This window comes from Motacilla alba, chromosome Z (assembly GCF_015832195.1).
Source record: "Motacilla alba alba isolate MOTALB_02 chromosome Z, Motacilla_alba_V1.0_pri, whole genome shotgun sequence".
Classification (NCBI taxonomy): Eukaryota; Metazoa; Chordata; class Aves; order Passeriformes; family Motacillidae; genus Motacilla; species Motacilla alba.
The window spans coordinates 36,046,418-36,067,570 of record NC_052046.1 but is presented as its reverse complement, the minus strand read 5'-3'; the positions used below and the strand labels follow the sequence as shown (position 1 = coordinate 36,067,570).

The following is a 21,153-nucleotide window of genomic DNA, read 5'->3' as shown; positions in this document are numbered from 1 at the left end:
TCAGAAATTGTGCCCAACCTTCTGTCTAGACAGGACAGTGGCATGTTGAGCCTCCCAGGACAGTAAGTGAAATATGCCCTTCCATTTGGCACACCACCAAAGTCCCCACATAGGAGGCTGCTTTGCTAAGGGTTGGTTCACAGCATTGTCTTTGGCTTTGTACACATCATAGGACTGTGGCTGGAGATGCCAGCTTGCTCTGACCCTTCAGTGCAGTCTCATACAAATGCTATTGAAATCTTAGACTGCACTGACAGCATCAGAAGGGTCTGGAAGTTAAACACAGCAGTGGTAATAGTCAGCACGTCCATTTTTCTTTTTGGTGCCAACAAGTACCTTTTACTTGCAATTGGGCAGGAGGAAGTGTGTGTGAACATATGAGAGGAACTGCATTCAGATCCGGAGGATTCTGTTTTCTCCTGCCTTGTATGTACCACAGTGACTGCTGAAATGCCTACAGGTAAAGGTGAAATACTGTCAGTGCAAAACAAGGTGAAACTCAGCTCCAGACTCAGATATGGTGTAAGGCAAGGGGTAATTGTCCCTCTGACTTCTTTCTGAGGTTGCTCCAGTATTGACAGTTTGCAGAAGGGTTAGAGGATGTCTTGCCTTGGCAAATTCAGAAGTGCTGCTATCTAGAGAGATGTGACAACATCATCACTGCTGAGTTTGGTGGCAGTAATTTTCACTGCTGCCCCCCCAGCTATATCTCAATGGCAACACTTCACAACTGGAAGGAACCAGCACTGTTTTCATACACCTCAAGACTGGTGCAAAGCATCAATACAAGAATTCACAGTACAGATTTTTCTGTTTTGGACTCAACATACTAGTAACTAATCAGGAGTTTTGACTGAAGCAAGTCTTTCTGAGAGGAGATGAAACTGTCTAAGTGCACTGCCAGTAAAACTCGATTGGAAAAATGTTAGCAGAAATTTAAGAAAATTGGTCAGGACAGTTCAGTACTTACATCCTGTATAGATGTCAGCATGTTATTTTTCACCCTTTTCCCTTTTTATTTTGAGTTCTAATTTCTAAATAACACCCTGTGTCATTCCTTACTATAATTCTAAAATAACTCTTCTAGGTTCTTTTCTTCAAGCAAGAAATGTCCAGATGCCTGTGTAAGAGATCTGACTGGTTTTAAATGCAAATATACTCCATGACAAAGTTGAATGAATGCGTATCAAATCTGTGCATGTCCTTGTGGAAAATGTTTTCAAAGATTAGATTAATAATTAGTATGTTAGAAAGCTCTGTGTTGCCTTAGTTATTCTTGGCATGTTTTCCAGTGTTTGGCATTAATTATAGGTTATTCATATCTAGAGAGAGTTAGAAGAAATTAGATATTGATATCAATGTCCCTGGAATGCCTGTATAGTGTGACACTTCATCTTGTATTTGTGGGATAAAGGTGTGTAAGGTGTGTTGGGTGTTTTCCCTTCCTTTTTTTTTTTTTTTTTTTTTTTTTGAATGCAGAAAGACTGTATATTTTCTACTAATTCTAGTCAAAGGCTGGACTAAATGAAACCACAAAAAAGAATTAGTTAGAAACACAGTCAGGTTGGTATACTAAAACACCTGCTGTTTTCTTTGAAACATACTGTATTTTAAGAAATATTTTGGTTGGTTGTCTGTTATTTAATTGGGGAGGGAGAGGAGAGGAGAGGGGAAGGGAAGGGGAGGATCACATATGAAAAAATTTATATTTTGATTTTTTTTAAAGTTATCTTTCTGGACACTAAGAAGTTTGTCAGGATCCATTTCTTGAAAGTTAAAGATTTGCTTTGGAGGTGTATACCTTACAATAAATTCCTATCCTGCTTGTAATTGGTTTTATTTAGCTGTTTATACTAGCATGTATTTTGTCTAGGATCATTTTTCACTCTAATGAAATAAACCAGTATGAACAGAAATGGGTAATTTTGGAAGGAATTTCCTCATCTATTTTTATGCAATAAGTCCAGTACTAATAAAGCGTAACAAGAACAGTCTGTAATGAATCACAGAATCATAGAATGGTTTGGGTTGGAAGGGACTTAAAGATGTAGTTCCAACCCCCTCTGCCATGGACAGGGATGCCACTCCCTAGATCAGGCTCCTCAGAGCCCCATCCCACCTGGCCTTGAACACTTCCAGGAATGGGGCATCCACAGGTTAATGAAGATTTGTGATGCAAGTGTATAACAATACATCCAACCATATATGAATGTTTTTTTCTTACACACCTGCTTCCACTTTACTGGTCATGTGATTTATTCAGTCTTGTTTTCACTTACTTTGCCAAACACTCAGCAGTGTATGTAGCATGTTGTTTTGAACTTCAGTTGTCCAAAGGTTACAGTTTGCATTTTGAATCTCTAAGAGGAAATAAATGTTAGTTTGTAAGACTTGGGAGTCCTCCATAATATGTAGAGCTCTTCTTCCAAGGTCTTTTGCATGCCAGCTGAATATTCTGGAGTTTCTCTTTCTTAATCATGCACCTTCCCAAAATCTACATTTGTGTATGCCAAATTCTGCACTGATGTTAATAAGAACTGTGCTTGCTTGAGAATACACATTTAGTTCTTTTGGCCAGAGCTCTAATACTTGCCTAGTCAGAGTTTTGTTAGGATTTTAGATCCTCAGGGTCATATTTTATAGATATTTAGTTTACATAGACCTCTGAACATGCCATTCACTGCTTTTGATTACATAAATGCTTGTTAGAACTGAGGCCTGGGTTGACTGAGCCAGCCAATGTCAAAGGGCTGTTCATGTACAGCTGTTGAAGCCTCCATAGCTCCAGCCCCAGTGAACTCAGACCTGCAAGTTTTTGTGGTGGCATGCAGAGTGGCCTGGGTGGGCTCAGTCTCTAAGATCTCTGGATGTCCCATTCCCCATCTTCTTCATCAAGACAATAGTAGGTCAGGCTGCTTGTCCTGTGGGACAAGCCACCAACCCCTCACCTGTATGTGGGTAAGCATCATGAGGCATTGATCTCTGCATACTTTCAGGGAGATCATCTCAGTAATCTTAAAATATAATCCATTTTAAACCTTGGTCTAGTTTTCATTTTAATCTCAGTTGATGAGTGATATTATGTTAGAGGCACACAGCTAGATATGTTTCTGTGGATAGAAGGAAACTTGACACATAGTTGAGTGAAGCATTTCTACTCTATTTGTCCACTGACTGTCAGCGACAGGATGTTACCCTGTATTTTTGTCTGGCTTGCATTTGAATGCAAATCCTTGCTGGCTCATTTCTAGGGCAGCTTTTATATATACTGTTTTTTCTACATCATGTCAAAGTCAGGTCTAGGAACTTTTATTAGGGACTCGGTTGCATATGATCTGTTATGCACAGTTGGATATGAGCCTGTTCATGGAATAATCTGCTATCTTTAAGTTTCCTGTATTTTTTTCAAAAATTTTGCCAAGAACAACTCTTCTCTGAGACTGGGGTGTTTTTTAAAAGATTTTAAAAAGCAGCTTCAGGACAGGACCTCAGAGTGATGCCAATAGTTAATTTATAACAAAAATTGTTGATACTTCAAAAAGCACACTGTAAAGACAGTTCAGAATGTTTTTCTTGCTGAGAATTAAGTCCTTGGAGAATCATTTAGCATCAAAAACCAATTCTGTGTTAAAAAAAGGAAAAACGTAAACCCTTCAATTCTAGTAAAGGAAGTGAAGTTTCATCCTTATGCAGAAATGCTGAGTTTCTAAATTTTTTCTAATTTCTGTAGGAAACAACGTCAGTTTTTCATAGGTGGTTAATAGTGTTTCATTGGCACTTTTTAGCCAAGTAATGCATGTTTTCAGTATTGCTATGGTAGCACTATTCCAATTTTCAACTGGTTTAGAAAAGCTCTGAAATGAAAGAAATCCTACAAATAAGAATTACAAATAAAATCTCGTACAGTAAAGCCTTTCATCCACAGAAGCTGCTCACACTTGCTTGTGAGGAATAGTATGGAATATTTAAATTGGGCTGGAACTGAAGGCATTGGTTTCCCTCTAAGAAGATGAGGATGTTTGGTCTTCATAATATTTGGGCAAGTCAGTGTTAATATTTCTGTTTTCTTTTCAGTAAATCATGTGCAGACTTTCTCTTAATATAATTTCTAGGAAAATGAAGAGCCAGGGAAACCATCTTGCCTTCAGGCTGTGTGTGCTTGAGTCTTCTAACTGTAATTCTAAAGTTAGAGAGGGTACACACGTTTCGTTGTAAACTCAGAAAAGGGTATATTTTAAACATTTTCCAAACATGGGGTGCGATTTCTCCACTAAAGAATGATTCTAAACTGCAAGCTAAGACATATAAGCTGAGTCTTTGATATAAACCAGTTTTAGTCTCAGGTTATCATGAAAAATGGTGTGAAGGCAGATGCAATTTTGGAACACATTTTAATAAACAACACAAAACAACCAATCTGTGATAGATGAGCTCCCTGGTAACTTCAGTAAAATAGAGATTTTTTTTTTCAAATGCTTAGGAACTTAAAATCTTATTGTTGATATACTTTTTAGAAGTGCTTTCCCAGAAGATATGGTCTTTCTTTAAAAAATCTTTGCTGAATATATAGAAAATAAAATATGAGAGGTAGCCATGATTTACCTGAGGCTACAGTAAAACTCCCTGCTATGTTTTACTAATCCTGATGCACAGGTACCTTCTGAAGTACTCCTTTGTGTTGTAGCACTGGTTGCATGGTGTAGAAATGTACATTGTTATCACCATCACATTTATGCTGATGTTGTCTTTGACACTCATACTGACAAAACTCATGGAGGCATCGTGAATATCAGGTTTTCACTCTGGCACTACTGCAGCAGAACTGTTTAACCATTAAGTTGTTGACTGGATGGAGAGTTCCCCGTCACTGTGATTTTTGTCTCTTTTCAGAGCAGGTTTTGCCCCAGAGACTCTTCATTGAGTATTGGTGTACTGAGAATCCCTCTTTGATTATTCCAAGACCCAGTTGTAGCAAAAAGCAAAACCAGGGCCATTTTTTTTCCTCTGGAAAATTGTATTGCTGTTGTCACCTCAGCACCCTGCTCAGCTTGCTCTGAGTGATGATGCCAGCTCTGTGTAAAACACAGGTTGGAGTCATTAAAAGTGGAGGCAAGAATTTCTAACACTTAAAAGAGATACTGGGTTGAGAAAAATGGAGCAAGAGGTCTTATTTTTGGATTTTTATGTTTTGGTAGACAAAATGTGAACTCAAAACAAGATAATCTGGATTACTAAAGGGATTAACTACTGGTGACTGAGCTAAAAAATCTTATTAAGAGCAATGATGAAAGAATTTTGTGAGTGTAGAGGCATATTTTCATCAGTTTGGGCTTTTCAAAAAACAGAAATCAAAATTACAGAATCACAGAACCAGTTAGTTGGAAAAAGATCTCTGATACCATCAAGTATAATACTTGTGGCACTGAGTGCCACATCCAATCTTTTCTGAAACACCTCCAGGGATGGTGACTCCATCACATCCCAGGGCAGCCCATTCCAATGTTAAGTCCCCCTTTCTCTGAAGAAATTCTTAATGTCCAACCTCAGCCCCTTGAGGCTATGTCCTCTTATTTTTTTGCTAGTTGTCTGGAAGTAGAGACCAAACACACTTGGCTACACCCTCCTTTCAGAGTTGCAGAGTTGTAGTGTTAATGTCTCCCCTGAGCCTCCTTTTCTCCAAGTTAAACAGCCCCAACTCCCTCACTTGCTTCTCATCAGACCCATGCTCCACACCCTTCCTCAGCTCCTTTGCCCTTCTTTGTACACACTCCAGCACGTCAGTGTCTTTCCAGTAGTGAGGGACCCAGAACTGAACACAGCACTTGAGGCACAGCCTCACCAGTGCCCAGTACAGAGGGACTGCTCTGGTCCTGCTGGCCACACAGTTGCTGATACAGGCAATGATGCCATTGTCCTTCTTGGCCACCTGGGCATATTCTACCTCATGTTCAGCCACTGTTGACCAACATCCTTGGATCCTCTTCCACTGGACAGATTTCCAGCCACTCTGCCCCCAGACTGTAGCACTATATGGGGTTGTTGTGGCCAAAGTGCAGGACTCGGCACTTGGTCTAGCTGAACCTCATACAATTGGCCTCAGCCCATCTTTTTAGCCTGTCCAAAATTCATCCATCAAGGGAAGTGGCTGCAGTGACATTATTCATTGAGCAAGTCCGGTCTCACAGATAAGACATTTTGGACCTAGTTCAATGGCCACTGCACTCAAAGGAGTGGATATTAAACTCTTCTATTAAGCTCTTCTTCACTTCAGTAGATATTAAGCTCTTCTAAGCAAATTTGAGGATGGATTGCTTGGTTGCACCACAACAGCTGTTTCTTTCTGTGCAACAGTGGTCCTACCTGTATTCAAGGAGTGAGGAACAGTGCAGCAGTAAAAATATTAGAAATGGAAACATGCATTTTGCCTTTGCTGTTGAAAGATACTTTATGAAAAGGATGGGTTTTGTTTGAAGATGTGGAAAAATTCAGTGTCAGACCCATTATAACTTCAGTGGAAGGTAGAGCCAAATTCACACAAATCACAGTTACACAGGTTTCCAAGTGCTTGGAAATCCAGGATGGATTTTGCACTAATCATCATTCTTGCTACATCACCTCCATTGCTGCTAGTGGAGAAAGACATGAGTACAACTGAACATGTTTGCTCCTACCACATTTTTCTCTGCTCACTAACCCAGGAGTACATAATGGTCATTGGACAGTTCATCTAACACTGTGTAAGTCTTCAGAGCTGCTAGTCCTAAAACTTGCTTTCATTTGTCAGTCTGCAGGAACACAGTTTATTTAAGCTAGGCCAGAGAGTCTATGTTGTCTCTCAGGTCTTTGTTGAAGATCACAGTGAGAAGTATCTTTGTTAACAAAATGAGATATGTGTCATTTGAGAGAAAGTTTCAGGGGTGCACTTGCTAAACACTGAATTGAACAAGCAGGATTTGGTGCTTTCAAAATCCTGAAGTCTTTTCTGGGTTCATGAGTACACTGCTCAGTTGTAAGTAGTGTGGAGTGTTGATATTTTACAGGACTACATTAGTGCTACAGAGCTTCTGTGCAGAGCATGGCAGAACATGTCCTAGGATGCCTAAGAAAGACACAGGGTAAAAAAGATGAAGCATAGCACTGCCAAGTACTTTGACTTCTCTTGAGCTGGAGGTACTCAGCAACTTAGCAGTTACATTCAAAAACTGTAGAAGGGTCACTTCTCTTTCAGACATGGTCCTTGGAAGGAAGAACCTTCCTCAGCAAGAAGAAGCAGTCCTGTGCATTTCTGTACTGTTCTCTGATGATTCTACACCCTGCAAATGAGAACAACAATATCAGACCTATATTTCTGAGGAATGAAACTCATGACAGGGAAACACCAGCACAGGGGGTGGCTTGATCAGGGATTCATGATAAAGATTTAACATGTCTGAGGTAATATCAAAAGAATCACAATGAGCTGGGGAAAAAAAGAGTGAGAAAAAGGTCAGTCTCAGGAAGCTTAATTGAGACTTTGGCATGTAGGGTAATAGGAGAGGCTCTTATGTACAAGAACTTACTCATTGATCAGGTTTCCTGCACCATCTGTTCTACTCCCTTTTCACCTGCTTCTCCTGGTGCTCTTTTGGTCTCTCTGTGACCCTTCAGCTACACTGTGCAAGAGCAGGGCTCATGTAGATCCGTTTAGTAGGTGCTGAGGAAAAACGATTACAAAAATAGAAGCAGTGGTGTAGCACTACACTCAGATTAAGGATTGAGCCCCCGAACTGTTCCTTAGTCAATTCTGCTGTCATTGGGTGAATCGTTTTACTTTGTGAATGAGGCAGGCCCTTGGGAGGTTCTTAATCCTGTGATAGTTTTCCACATGAAAAGGTGAGGAAACCCTCAAACGCTGTCCTAGCCAGCTAAAGGAGTTTCTCCAGTAAACAGGTTTTACTGCTTTGCTCCGGCTTTCGGTGATGACAGCTGCAGCTGAAGGCGTGCCACACTTGGCAAGGAAAGCATCCTGAACACTAACCATCAACTCAGAAGGAGCTGCAGCCTTGTGGAGTAAATGTGACAGACAACCAGAACATTTTTCTGAATGGAGTACAGCATTACTTGCCCAGAAACAAATGTATTATATTTTCCTCCTACTACCCTCTGAGCCCCTCTCTAAGGAAAGCATTCTTGGTGCTGCTTGTTATTGACAGGAATTGTAATTGTGGTTCATTGAGAGTAAAGCCTGCTTATTCAGCAGCAGAGCTCCTACTGATTTCACAACACCCAAAATATAAGCACAAAATCTCTTGAGACCCACAAAAGGGAAGGCACTTGCTACACATAAATGACTGACTTCATGTAAAATTTGGGATCCTAGAATTGTGGAGGTGGAAAATTAGCATGAAGGTTTTGTTTTGTTCCTACTGTGTATCCCTCTTTATTTTAAAATTATTTCTTTTAGAGCTAAAAGCACAGACAAACAGTATAAGCTTACGTAAGTTGAAAATAGTGATTTTGTTGAGGTGAGAGGTTCTTTTTCCCTTGAAGACACCATCCAGAGATTGTGTTAAGCAACAAATGAGCATAGTTGGAGAATTACTAGCTTAAGAATACATGACATTGCCAAACTATCTCACAGGCTTGCAGAACTTGCCAGGATTTGTGAGCTTTTCCTCTGTAATGTATGCCCTTCTTTTTCCAGAAAAGACATTCAATTAAAAACACTTCTTCCTAAACAAAAGGAGCCATATACAGTTGGTATTAGAGGTGGAAGTCAACTCCTTCTCCCCCTGGTGAACTGGGTAAACTACTTGATTCATACCTTGCCTATAAGATGCCATTGTTTTCTATGCACTTTCTTTCTCTGTCTCTTTCTGCTTCTTCTTGCTTCATAGCCTTTTTTTCAAGCAGAGAGTAAATTCAATAATATTTGAGTTGACATGGAAGTTTTGTACTCCAGAAACCAAAAATCAGAGAAAATGCCCTCATCTATTCCCATTTCTTCTAGTTTGCTGGTCTATTTTGGTTGTCTGTCCTGGTCCTTTGTCATCTTGATGATCTCCTTAGCAAAATCAGTGAAGAAATCAAAACACTGAGTCAAAGAGGCTGAGCTTTAACTCCACTGTTAGCAGGAGTCCTCTCAAAGGAGATAACAGAGAGGGTGATTAGCCAGTGGTATGATTTTGGATGCTCTATTGCATGGCTAGGGCGCCCACCATTTGTAGGTGCTGTCTGGGCAAGGCTGCAGCAACTGCTGAGTTTACTTCAGCAACTTACTTTGTGAAAGAGAAATATATCCAGGCGATCCTGGATTGATGGCTAGCAAGGAGCGTGGGACTGCAGCAGCCCTTTGTGAGGACTTCAGTACTACTCTGCCTTTGTGGAGGAATTTACACTTGAATTTCTGATGTTATTGACCTCTTTCATTTATCAGTGCTAAACATTTGGCTTAAGAAATTCTAGTAATAAGAGAAGCCCCAATACTGTCCATTAGCTAAAATCTTGAATTCTATACATACTTACATTATGGTGGCCAAACCTTTAACACACAGTGCTTTAAATATGGAAAGGTGGATCTTTCAAAATACGAAGCAATGCTTCCTCTTCAGACAGTGATGGAGTAATAGCTTAGTAAGTTTGTACAGGGGGGAGGGACTGAACACAGAGAAAATATTCTGAGCTTCTTTTGCAAGTATGAGAAAGCAGAGCCCAACTGCTTTCTAAGTTGTTTTTTTTTTTTTTTTAATGTAGAAGCTGACAAAACATTGCTTCTCCATAAAAACACTTTAAAGTTAGGTTTCAGCTGCTACAAGATTAGTATGAAATCCATTATGTAAAATGAGTAAATGCAGGTTTTTTTACACCTTTTTATGTTTTAGGATTCAGGTTTTAGTTTTTATACAGCTGTCTGATTAGAACAATTATTGTTTATTATTAACAGAAGTAAATTTTGCATTGTATTCTTATTTTGAGAATCTTGAACTTTTAGAAAATTTTCAGTAGTATCAGCCTTAGCATCATGTCTCAAGAGAACTGTTAATGTAGTCCTGGCTATATTGCTCCCTTGAAAAAAACCAGTATGGAAGTACCAATAATCAGTAATGGTAATAGAATTTCAAGCATAGATATGCGTGATGCAAATTTGTATGAATCAACTTATCTAAAATTACCCCGGGAAGGCAATCCATTGCTAACTACCTGGGGTTCTGTGAGAGGACAGAATACTGACATTATTTTTTTCCTTCTTTACAACAAAATGCACCCATCACCCTCTCTGAGCTATCAGTCCACCAAATCCATGTTCCACTGTATAGGCACTGCTGGAGGACACTCACTTCCCACTCCACACCTCTGCATCATCCCACTTTTTTGCATGTAGTTCCTTCACTGCATCCTCACCTCTTCTGGCCTCCTTTCTGAGGGAGCCATATCACGGAATTAATTCCTTTTTAGTCTGAGGAACCTTCCATAAAGTCCTAACCAAAACTCCACTCTATGACTTTCATGTGCAAGGAGCCAAAAGAGAAAATGTAGTTGAGGTAGCCAGATCTCTGCTCCCCAATGGTGTTTGTTCATTCTTTTCATGGGATAAAGGAAAGAGTTCATGTTGGACAGCTACCAACTGCTATTGCTCCTGGGACGTGCTTGGTGCAAGGGCCTCTCATAACAAGGGGGCTGTTGCTACTGCTCTGTGCAAAATCAGGAAGAATTTTGTCTGCATTAAAGTAGTGTTATATTTGCCCTATTATCCCAAAAAAAACCCCAAACAAAATTAAATGTAGCAGCAATTTTAATTAAGTAAATTAATATATATAAAATTGAATACACTCAAAACATTGACAATATAATTTGGTTAAAATAAGGGATAATTTGGTTCTTATAATAGCGTATAAGCAAACAAAACAAAACAAACAAATAACCGCGCGAACTACGCGTGGGGTACAGAGCGCAGGGATTTTGGACCCCTGCCACCTCACATACAAGCTTGCCAAGCTAAAGTTCTCCTTTTATACTGTACGTCATCACCATCTCCTCCTATTTTTGATTCTTCACACTTGTATCTCCACCCTTATCATCATCATCATCACGCATGCTCTACCATCCTTTTAGGTGGTCGCACCACTCTTTGGGGGTCGTCTGAGGAAGGCTTACCCTCTTCCTCAGGTGTCCTTTATTTCACCTTTGGATTACACATGCGCACCAAGCTGGTATAGTACAAGCCAAAACTAACATAATATAAGCCAATATTATGTTCCAGCATTAAAGCAATAAATCTCATATAATTAACATTTTCCTGGTTTCCCACCAAATTTTCCTCTCTTCCAGATAAATTTAGTAATAGTTATCTCTTGCTTCTTCCTGTTCTAAACATGTGCAGCAGAAGGGGGGGGGGGGGGGGGGGGGGGAACGGACCCCTCCTCTCCCTTCCTTTCTTGGCATTTACCTTTTAACTGTTTTATTATTTCCAAATATTAATTTACTGTAACAATATTGATTAGTGTTTCAATTTTGTCCGCACGAATCACACCGATTTATCACAGTAGCTAAGCCAAGTCCCATCTTAGAACATGAATGAGGGTTACTCTTTAAATGTTGCTATTTTTCATTGCCCCTTGGTCATCAAATGGATTTACTATGGCAAAACTCTGGTTCTGGATATAGAAAATATTGCCTTTCCTAAATCAAATGGTGTTCCCCTTAATGCATTAACAGATCTCAAGGCATGGCTTTGCAATAATACCACTTTCTTGCACAGCACACATTCTGTCCACATTAGTCATTATAGTGGTATGCTGTAAATGAGGTTGTAAAATCTAAAAAAGCCCAGAAATTCAACTCTTCTTTGAGGGTCCAGGTAGCTGCCGTGAATTTGCAGCACCCAGACATGCTTCACTCTGATTTAGATATTTGCAGGCTCTGAACTGCAAAAAATGCTGTGGAAGATTAAAATTTCTGTAATGCAGTTAAAATACCAGTGTAGATTGCATTGAAACTACATCATGTAACTATGATTTCAGAGTTATCATGTTATCAGGTTATTAAGCATGAGTCATCTTATCAGATCTTGCCAGTCTGAATGAAGAACTTACATAATCTCTAAAATGTGATTTAGAAAACAAGAGCAAATTGTCAGCCAGGATCCTGCTGTCTGACTGAGCAGACAAGGTACTCTCCAGAAAACCAGGGACATAATGATGCTTTTTCTGTGCTTTCTACAGCATTAGTCCCTCCCTCCCAAAGTGCCATTTGCGACTTCTGTTGCAGCTGGCAAACTGAAGACACAGTGCTTCTGAGTAACTGCACAATCTTGAATTTACACTTGGATGTACATTCACCATGGCAGTCAGACTGTGGCAGACCTTATCTCATTTTCCTAAGGGGAAAGTGATCCTTTGGCCAAATGGGGCTTTCTGTCTCCCCAAGATACATTCCTGATTGTGTGGTGATGGAGCAGCTCCATGATACCACACGAGGTTTACTCTGATGCAGCTTCTGACTGTATTGCTGACTTTAGCTCTCCCTCCTGTGTTTTTGTGTTTCTTCTGTGGGAGGGTAGGTTGTAAGTATGTATCTTTGAATATGACTCTTAGAAGAAACATGGATTCCTTAGCCTTTTAGAAGAAACATGGATTTCTTAGAAGAAACAGGGATTATGGCCCCTGTTAAGAGTGATCTTTAAAAGCTTTAAAACAAATAAAATATCACAAAAAAGAAGTTTTAGATATTTAAAAGTCATACGTTTGAAAAAGGAGGTCTTCTCCAGTGCCTAAAAGAGTTGCAAATTGGAGACCTTCTGCATTTCTTATACTTCACAGATGCACTGATCGCACAAGGAGCTTTGTGTTGCAGGTGATGCTCTGAGATCTCTGTTTGCATGTGGGCTAGAATTCAATTTAGTGTAGCAGTTCTCTGCACATGCACTCTGTCTTGAGCTACTGCAAAAACAAGCTGGAATTTTATACGATTTTGTTTCCTAATTATGTGCTTCTTCCTGTTCATTCATTCCCTCCATGCTTAATTTCAAAGATGTTGAAAAAATACCTAGAAATTTGTAAAGTTTCTAGAAATTCCCATGCTGGCTCCATTCTTGACCCCACCAAAGACTCACTGTGGATGGGGTGGAAAAACCAGAAGGAGACTTGTGGGGAAAATCACAGGCAGTGTTTGTCTATTTTATTTCCAGTTTTGGTTTCCACAGACCAACCCTTGCCTGGTGGAGTGAGGGGGAAGGGATGTGCAAACTGCAAAATCATTGAAACACAGCCTCTTCACCTCCCTTTGCACAGAGCAAACATAGATATCTGCAGCTAACTGGTGGCAGGTGACTGAGGAGCAACTAGGTAGGCAGGTAGTAATTTATGTTGAGTTTTAGGGAAAACATTCCCCAGGGCCAGTTAGCCACCATGTGGCTGTCTTTTTGAGCCTTGACGCAGTTAATTTTGTATCTAAAAATGCTTGTGTAGATGAGGATAAGGAATAAAATGAGGTGTAACATTGCCATGGATGCTGCATTTGATCTGGGACAAATGTAATGGGTTTTTCTGCCTATGTGAAAACAAAAGTGAAATGAGAACAACAGGAACTCCAAGGCTTGCAGGTCATGTTCACAAAGAACAGCAGAGAGAGGGTTAGGGAGAGCCTCCAAACAGACCCGCAGAAATGAGAAATTCACAGATACTTTAGCTGTCTGAGGTCACTGGAGATGACTTCTCTGTCACTAGCTGTATACATAGAAAGACATGCAGACTTTGCTGTCATCCTGTATGGCAAATTTCTAAAACGTTTTGATGAAAATGGCAAAAGTTTTCTTGAACTGAATTGTGATTTAGATGTTGGAAAATAGACAATATGAAAAAAAGCAAAATGTTAAGTCTCAAAGTTAAAAAAAGATTCTGGTTTAAGTCTTGCAGGCCCTTTGAGAGTCTCTTAAGCCTTAGAGCAACTGATGACTATCAGTTTAGAACAGTGAAAGGTGAGCTTGTTTGCTTATTCCTTGTATTGAAAACTGCAGTTTTGAGCCTTCCTTTTGATCCCTCTTAAATTCAGTTGAATAGGAGATATTTGATTCAGTTGAGAAATCTGCATAAATTATGTAAAACTTTGTTTCTTCAGATCCAGTTGGTGCTTGATTGCCACCCTGGTGTCCAAGATTAATTGTATGTATTAAGATTTTGTTTAATTTTCATTTCCTAGGTATGAACACACAATCACCATCTTTTGGGCTGCTTTTATATTTTGCCAGAGATTTAAGCTTCTAATAATTTTGCTACTGATAGTGAATTGGCTTGTTTGAAAAGCAGTTTTCTCTTCAGTTGTATGTTGCAGGGATGTTCTGAGAATGAGGAATGAGGCTGCTTAAAACCAGGCATGTTTTGAAGGACATGAGATAAGAGGCTTGTTTGAAAAGCAGTTTTCTCTTCAGTTGTATGTTGCAGGGATGTTCTGAGAATGAGGAATGAGGCTGCTTAAAACCAGGCATGTTTTGAAGGACATGAGATAAGAGTGAAATGGGTGGGTTTAGCTGAGCATACAAATGTTTCATTTTCTCATGCAAACATGATCATGCTGTAGGAGTGCTGAAGAGTGGGGTTTTGCTCTGTCTCTCTGCAGGTGAGAAGTAAATATGAGCTTGGCAATACACGACCATCAGTGCCAGGACCCTGTGATCTGAACTGTATCTTCAGCTGACTTCCCAGTGGCCAGGCGCTGTTGATCCTGTACCATGGAGGACTGCCTTCACACCTCCTCCGAAAATCTCTCGAAGCTAGTGAGCTGGGCCCACAGCCATGGGACCATCTGCAGCCTCATCCCCAACCTCAAGCACCTGCTTTCCGAGGGGGCCCACGGCAACCTGACAGCCATGTGGGGCTGTAGTGCTGGCCATGCCTACCACTGGCCCCTGGCCGCCACTTGCCGGGCCGGTTCCCAGGAGCGTGTCTGCTTCCAGGACAGCCGCAGCTTCAACTCAGACAGTCCCAGCATGCTGGGGGTGCCATCAGAGGCTCAAGCCAGCCCCCTGGAGCGCTACCCAGGCCGGCCAGGGAAGGCCAAGCTGGATTGCACCCGCACTCGTGACTCCTGCGACTTCTCCTACTGCAGCGAGCCGTCAGAGCTGGGTGAGCCTGTGGAGGAGTACGAGGATGAGGCTACCCTCTTCGACATGGTCTGTGAGTCCTCTGTCACCGACGAGGACAGTGACTTTGAGCCACACCCGCACCGTGCTCCCACCGGCCCCCGCAAGCGGCCAGCTGCCACGGCCCAGGCCCAGGCTCAGCCCGCCGACGAGGGCGGCGGTGACGTGCTCCTCAAGAAGATCAAGCAGGAGCTCCCTGAGGACTACTATATAGTGGCCAATGCGGAGCTGACGGCCGGAGCTGATGGGCCGGCCCTGTCCCTGACGCAGATGTCCAAGCCCAAGCCGCAGCCCCCAGCTGGGCCCTCCTGCCTGGGACCCGCCAGAACCGTGCCCCAGCCGGCCGCAGGTCCCGACCCCGACCCGCCGCGCCCCTGCGCCTCCCCGCCTGGCCCGCCCCGCATGGCCGCGCAGCGGCCACCCCGGGGACCCCTCGCCTCCCCGGCGCGGGGGGCAGGCGGTGGCCCTGTGGCTGCCCTGCAGGTGCCTGCCACCAGCTCCAATGCCATCACCACCGCTGGGAAGCCCATCAGCATCCCCCTCTCAGCCCTGCAGCTGCCTGGTCAGGAAGAGCCACTGGTGGCCGCCGAGGAGACCCTCCCGTCCATCCCACAGCTGGCCCCGGGTGGTGAGGTGGCCGGCTCGCCCTCGGTGGGCGCCGAGCCTGAGGTCAGCTCCAGCCAGCAGCAGCCCCACGCAGCACCCATCACCACCCCTGAGGCAGCAGCGCAGCTGATGCCAGGTAGGACACTGGTGGGAGTGGAGGGGTGGTGGCATTTTCGGGGTGGCCCCCAGGCCTGGCTCAGTGGGGGTACAGTGGGAGGAGTGTATTTGCTGCATTGCATCAGGGTCCTGATTGTCAGCCAGGATCTTAAGTCGGTAGGTATGGAAGCCACCTACACCTGGGAGAGGATTCAGAAAATGTCAACTAAGCCCCAGCATGTGAGAAAGTGTACTGCAGCCATAGGCAAAATGGTTTTCAAGGTCCATTTTGGGTACAGTCATGGGAGAGAGCATGCAGTGGCCTTGCTGTGTGCGTGGGTCAGAGAGGACATGGGCCTGAGCAATGTGCTCTTGATAAACCAAGAGGTTCATCACTGGTCTCAGCCAGTGTAGCCTAGAGTTGGGGAGTTTGGTGTTTCCTTCACCTTGTCAAATGAGTGGTGTTGGACCTGGACAGGCAAAGGAGAGAGTATCAGGAGAGAGGTTTTTGCTTCTATAAATCGTTACCTATAAATCAGAGCAGTCTGTGGACACAAGAAGTATCAGTACAATCTTAATCATGAAACTGATAAAACTTTAATCCATAATAAAATGGGTTTTTTTTCCATTTTCCCAGTGAAAGTTCTCATACACTGTATCCATAATTTTTATCATCTCCTGCCAAAGCACACAGAATTGGCACAAACAGATCAACATTATTGGATAAAGAGCATGTTGAAACAGCTGACTTCTGCTGAGTGATTATCCCATGTGGAGAATAACTGTTAGCTACAGGTCTTCAAAGAAGGTGGAAATCTGTTTCTTGAGCAGACTTGTCAGCTCCTTCTGGACCTGAGCACAGACAGTTCTCACTTCTCCAGCTTCTTCTTTAGTGGTGCCATCCCAGGAGGAGACGAGGCAGGAGCAAATTCTCCGTCTGCTCCCTTGCGGTTCAACCTTGGACTGCCGGGTCAGCCAGAGTACAGGCAAACAGTGAATGGGCTAAAATCTGCCTATATGCAGTCCTTGTGGCAGGTACTGCAGGAGCTAAAACTCATGACTTTAGCTTGAACATCCTGAAATCTGATTGAAGACTAATAAATCTATCAGCTGACAAGAGCCTGTAGATCTTGCCAGGTAAAACAACAGACAAAGTTAAATACACAGTTTTATTAAGTAAAACCCTACTAAACATTAGAAATTTGGAAGTATGATAGTTTTCTTAGTTAGAGCAAAGCAGTTTCTTCTTTGGGACCTGCTTCTTGCATGACTGCATCTCTGAGATGTTATTTTGCAGTAGTCATGTCATGTAACATCCCTCATGGAAATTCCCTTGCAAAACTCCATCTGGTTTAGAGCCAACTCTGTCCTGCTAAATATGAGAAAGGCAGGCTGCCCGATACCACTCAGCCCAAATTGTGTGTTAAATGTACTTATTCTGCCTTCCTCAGTTTATAACTTATCACTGCTATATATAGACCTGGTTTCTGCAACTTGCCGGCCTCTGCGACTTGCTAAGTCTCAAACTTGCAATTTGGGACAATGGAAGACAAACCTAAGCAGAATTTTTCCGTGTTAGGTGTGTGTTATCTGGGAGAGACACTTCAACAGATCCATTAAAAAATCCAAGCTCATTTCAACTGTTACTGCGAGGTACTCAGAAGCCAAACAAGGTCAGCAGTTGTTACTGTTTAGGGTTAAACCTTCCAAGAAAGGATGCAGCACAACATTTTCACATTTATATCATTTCAAAACCAGGACTGGTCCATGTCTAGTGTCTCACTTTGAGGGCAAAGTGGGATTGCACCTGGATTACACCCCCTGCCTAAATCAACCCTCAGAACCTCCAAGTGCTTTGCTTTTTGCATAGACAGTGATGGGTTCTCAGAGTGCTGTCCAAATTCCAGTTTATTCAGTTATGTTCTCAGTGGTTAAATTTCTAATGCTGTTCCAAAAAAGCGTTACATAATTCCTCTCATCTGGCTGGTCCAGTGTTGGTGTCACATGCTGTTATTTTACTCAGAGGTAGTGGCATTTTAATGAAGATAAAGTGATTGACATATGACTAAAACTTGATACATGAGTAAACTCCCACATTTCCATAGAGCCTTCTCCTTTGGGAAAGAAGTGCTGGCATTATTAAATGTTCAAGTTGCGAAAAGGTGGGCAATGTTGGAAATTGAATTTATTAGAGATGCAGAGCAGATTCTTGCAGGTAAAATGTAGAGGTTTTATTAAAGACTAGATTAGGGCAGTTGCTCATGTACAGTGATTTCGTTAGATTGTCTCCTAACAAAGAATGATGTACTGAAAGCGGTGCATGATATATAGAATTGAGCAATATTGAACTACGAGAGGATGTTTATCTATCCTGTGTAAAAATTTTCTGTCCTAAACAGAGAGATGTGAGTCTTTTACATTCTGATGTTAAAAAAAGGCAGGAACTAATTATGTCAAAAAGCCTAGAGCTTTTATTAATTTATAGACTCAGTGCCTACTTGACTTATCAAAGCTGAAAGAGAGCAGGGAGTTTAAATTCTGCCTTGTCCTCTCCAGTATCTGAAGCCTTGCTCCTGGTCCCATTAGGAACTAGTGGTGTAAGGTCTAAGGTCTACAGGACTAAGGCCTTATTTAAGTTACCATTAAGGGCTGCAATCCAGCCAGCAAGAAATACTGCTTGAGCTTTACCTGAAGTGACATATCCTTGCATTTATACCAGACACAGCTGATAGTAATCCCATAGATCATGAAAGTCTGAGTGACATTATCCATGAAATCAAAAATCTGGATGATATATGTTAGCTTAGGCCAGTTTAAGCCACATTATGCTTTTGGACTAGTCTGTCTTTCACACTTTTTTTTTTTTTTAACTCATTTACTCTCTTTGATTAAGCTGTGGCAATTGAATGTGTAAGTAGGGACCTTACAAATATATTTTCATCTCTCAAAAAAGAAGTGGCCTCCCAATGAAGATTCAGTTAGGTTTTTGTATTTAGGTGTCCATCTAAGCACTGTGGAATATACTGAATTGTTTTTTCTTTAATTTCAGCAATAATAAGTGGACATTCATCTGGGAGTTTTCATATTTTATTTTACCTTTCTAATAGCAAAGCCTTCAAGAATGTGTGTAGGTATTACTTATTCCTTTCTTTAATTCTGGAAAAACTGAGAGGACCTGTGTGTGTTAGGAGAGGAATTTTTGTAGTGGTGGAGAACAGGGAATTTCTGCAATTTCTACTTCTCAAACCAACTCTTCTGTCCTATGTTTTTCCTATTACTTGGGCTGGTTTTAATGTCCAAGAACCAGCAAGGGCAAGGTAGATCACATCAGTGGAGATGGAAGATAAGTAAGAAACATGATGCTTTAGGTTGTAATACGTGCAGCCTAGAGGAATTAGTGACATTTGGATGTCTGAAACGAGGAATAGAAATGATTTGGTGTTATTGCAGAAGGCTTTGGAGGGAGACTGTGGCTCAGAGAAGGACTGAGCTTATTTTGAATGAACACAAGTTTTGATTCTGAGAAATGTAGGGTTTACTTTGTAAACAGAATTGCTGAAGAATTTGTGAAGAATACTGAATTTCCACTTGAAAACTGAGGCTGAAGATGTGTTTTGTATTAACAAGACAGGTGTGTTAAGTGCAGCAGGATATTTCTGATTCAACATTAGTGCATCACTATAAATAAAGGAACAAAAAGTCCCATGATAAAAAAAAGATATCCAACCCTTATGAAAAAACTATGCTGAATGCAGAGTAGTAAGCAGAGAGGCAAAATAAAAAATCATCTAAAGTATGTACTGGGGTTCTTGCTTCTGTCAGAGATGTAGCATTACATTCTGTGTGTACCATCACAATGCTTTCATGTACATCCATCACTGAATTGCCTGACTGCTTGTTTTATGTGTACAGGCATTTTCAGAGTTTGGAAGGGAAAGAGTGTCCACAAGCGCCTCTCCTCCCATAGTCAGAGTGCTGCTTACTGTCCTGGCATTGTGGTTATCAAAAGTACCTGTGTTTGAATATGTGCCGTGGTGCATGCTGGCCTGTGCTCTGAGGGCAGTGCTTAGCCTTCCTGCCCCTGATGTCTCTGCTCTGAGATCCTCTCAGTTCTTTAATTTTCTGTAAGTGGTGTGTCAGTCCAGATCAGTGCCAGTGAGTCGGCTTAGCCTGGTAACTCGGGCAAAGATGTAGTTCTGTTCCTGTACTCCAGTCATGGGAAGGTGTAAGCAGGATTGCAGCCTTTCACAATTGGGACCTACCGTGGGTTGACTCTTCTTCTGCTCTCAGTATGGACATTCCTGTAGGTTACAGGTGTTTATATAAGTCTCTGCCTGAACAGGGACCATTGTAAAACGGCGCGCATCTGGGACTTGTTGGATATTGATGTAGAACTCTTAGTGGAATATTTTAAGTATTTCTCTGTAATCAGAAGAAGTAGGATCTCTCCCTTTCCCCTCTTCTTTCTGTCTGCAATGTCTGCAGTGATGTGAGTTTAAACTAAATGAGAATCAAGATCCTCATATAAGATTTGTGGATTGGGAGCTGTTGGATGAGCATCAAAATGTTACAAAACTTCGAGGTGAAAGGAGTCTCTTCACACCTTATGAACTGCCAGTTTTGACTAGATTTAGCTCTAACTTCTAAATCACTGTTTATCTATTAGAAAAAGTGTCAGCCTTGCACATTCCAAAGAAGTGCAAACAAGAAAAAATAACACCTTTTTTAGGGGTGTATATAAAGCATACAGAAAGGCAGAATTAATCCTTGTTGTAATTATTTCAAGCCCAGTGGAACCCTGCCAAGTATCGCAAGAAAAATAATCACATCAAAAGAAATTTACAAAACTCTTATTTAAATAATGTTCTTCCAAGAACACATTTAAATAACTGCTGATCTCAGTATTTGTGGTTTACATACAAAGATTGAGTTTTGGCTGAAGTGACTGCTTGAAGCCTATCTGCAGGGACATGTGTTGCTGAATGTGATCCAGTGAGCACTTAAATATATGTAGGGGTGAGATAGTCTCTTCTCTTTGTGTTGTACTGAAGAGTTCAGAGTCCACTGGTGACTCTTTAGGCCCATAATTGATCTCTATTGCTGCTCTAGTTGATAGACTAAAAATAGTAAGTGCTGAGATACAAAATATATAGTTGTGGGGTTGTTTTTTTTTAAGTTGCAATGGCCTGGCTTATTTAGAAGACTAAAATTACATCATTATAGTTTTAAGTATCAGAAAAAGGAAGTTATTGACATGATTAATCACCTGATGTTTCAGCAGTGATTTGCAAGCCCACTCCTGCCTTCAATTATCTTCATCTAAATGCTGTTAAATT

The 21,153-nt window shown here is 41.5% G+C and overlaps 1 protein-coding gene across 1 annotated transcript in view; it reads left to right on the top strand.

Annotated features, from left to right (window-relative positions):
- KIAA1958 (KIAA1958 ortholog) overlaps positions 1-21,153 on the top strand; it is a 54,610-nt gene that overhangs the window by 16,846 nt on the left and 16,611 nt on the right. Inside the window, exon 2 of the mRNA XM_038123643.1 lies at positions 14,593-15,857. Coding sequence (XP_037979571.1) covers positions 14,705-15,857 — 1,153 coding nt within the window. The 5' untranslated portion in view covers positions 14,593-14,704. The remainder of the gene's footprint in view (positions 1-14,592; positions 15,858-21,153) is intronic.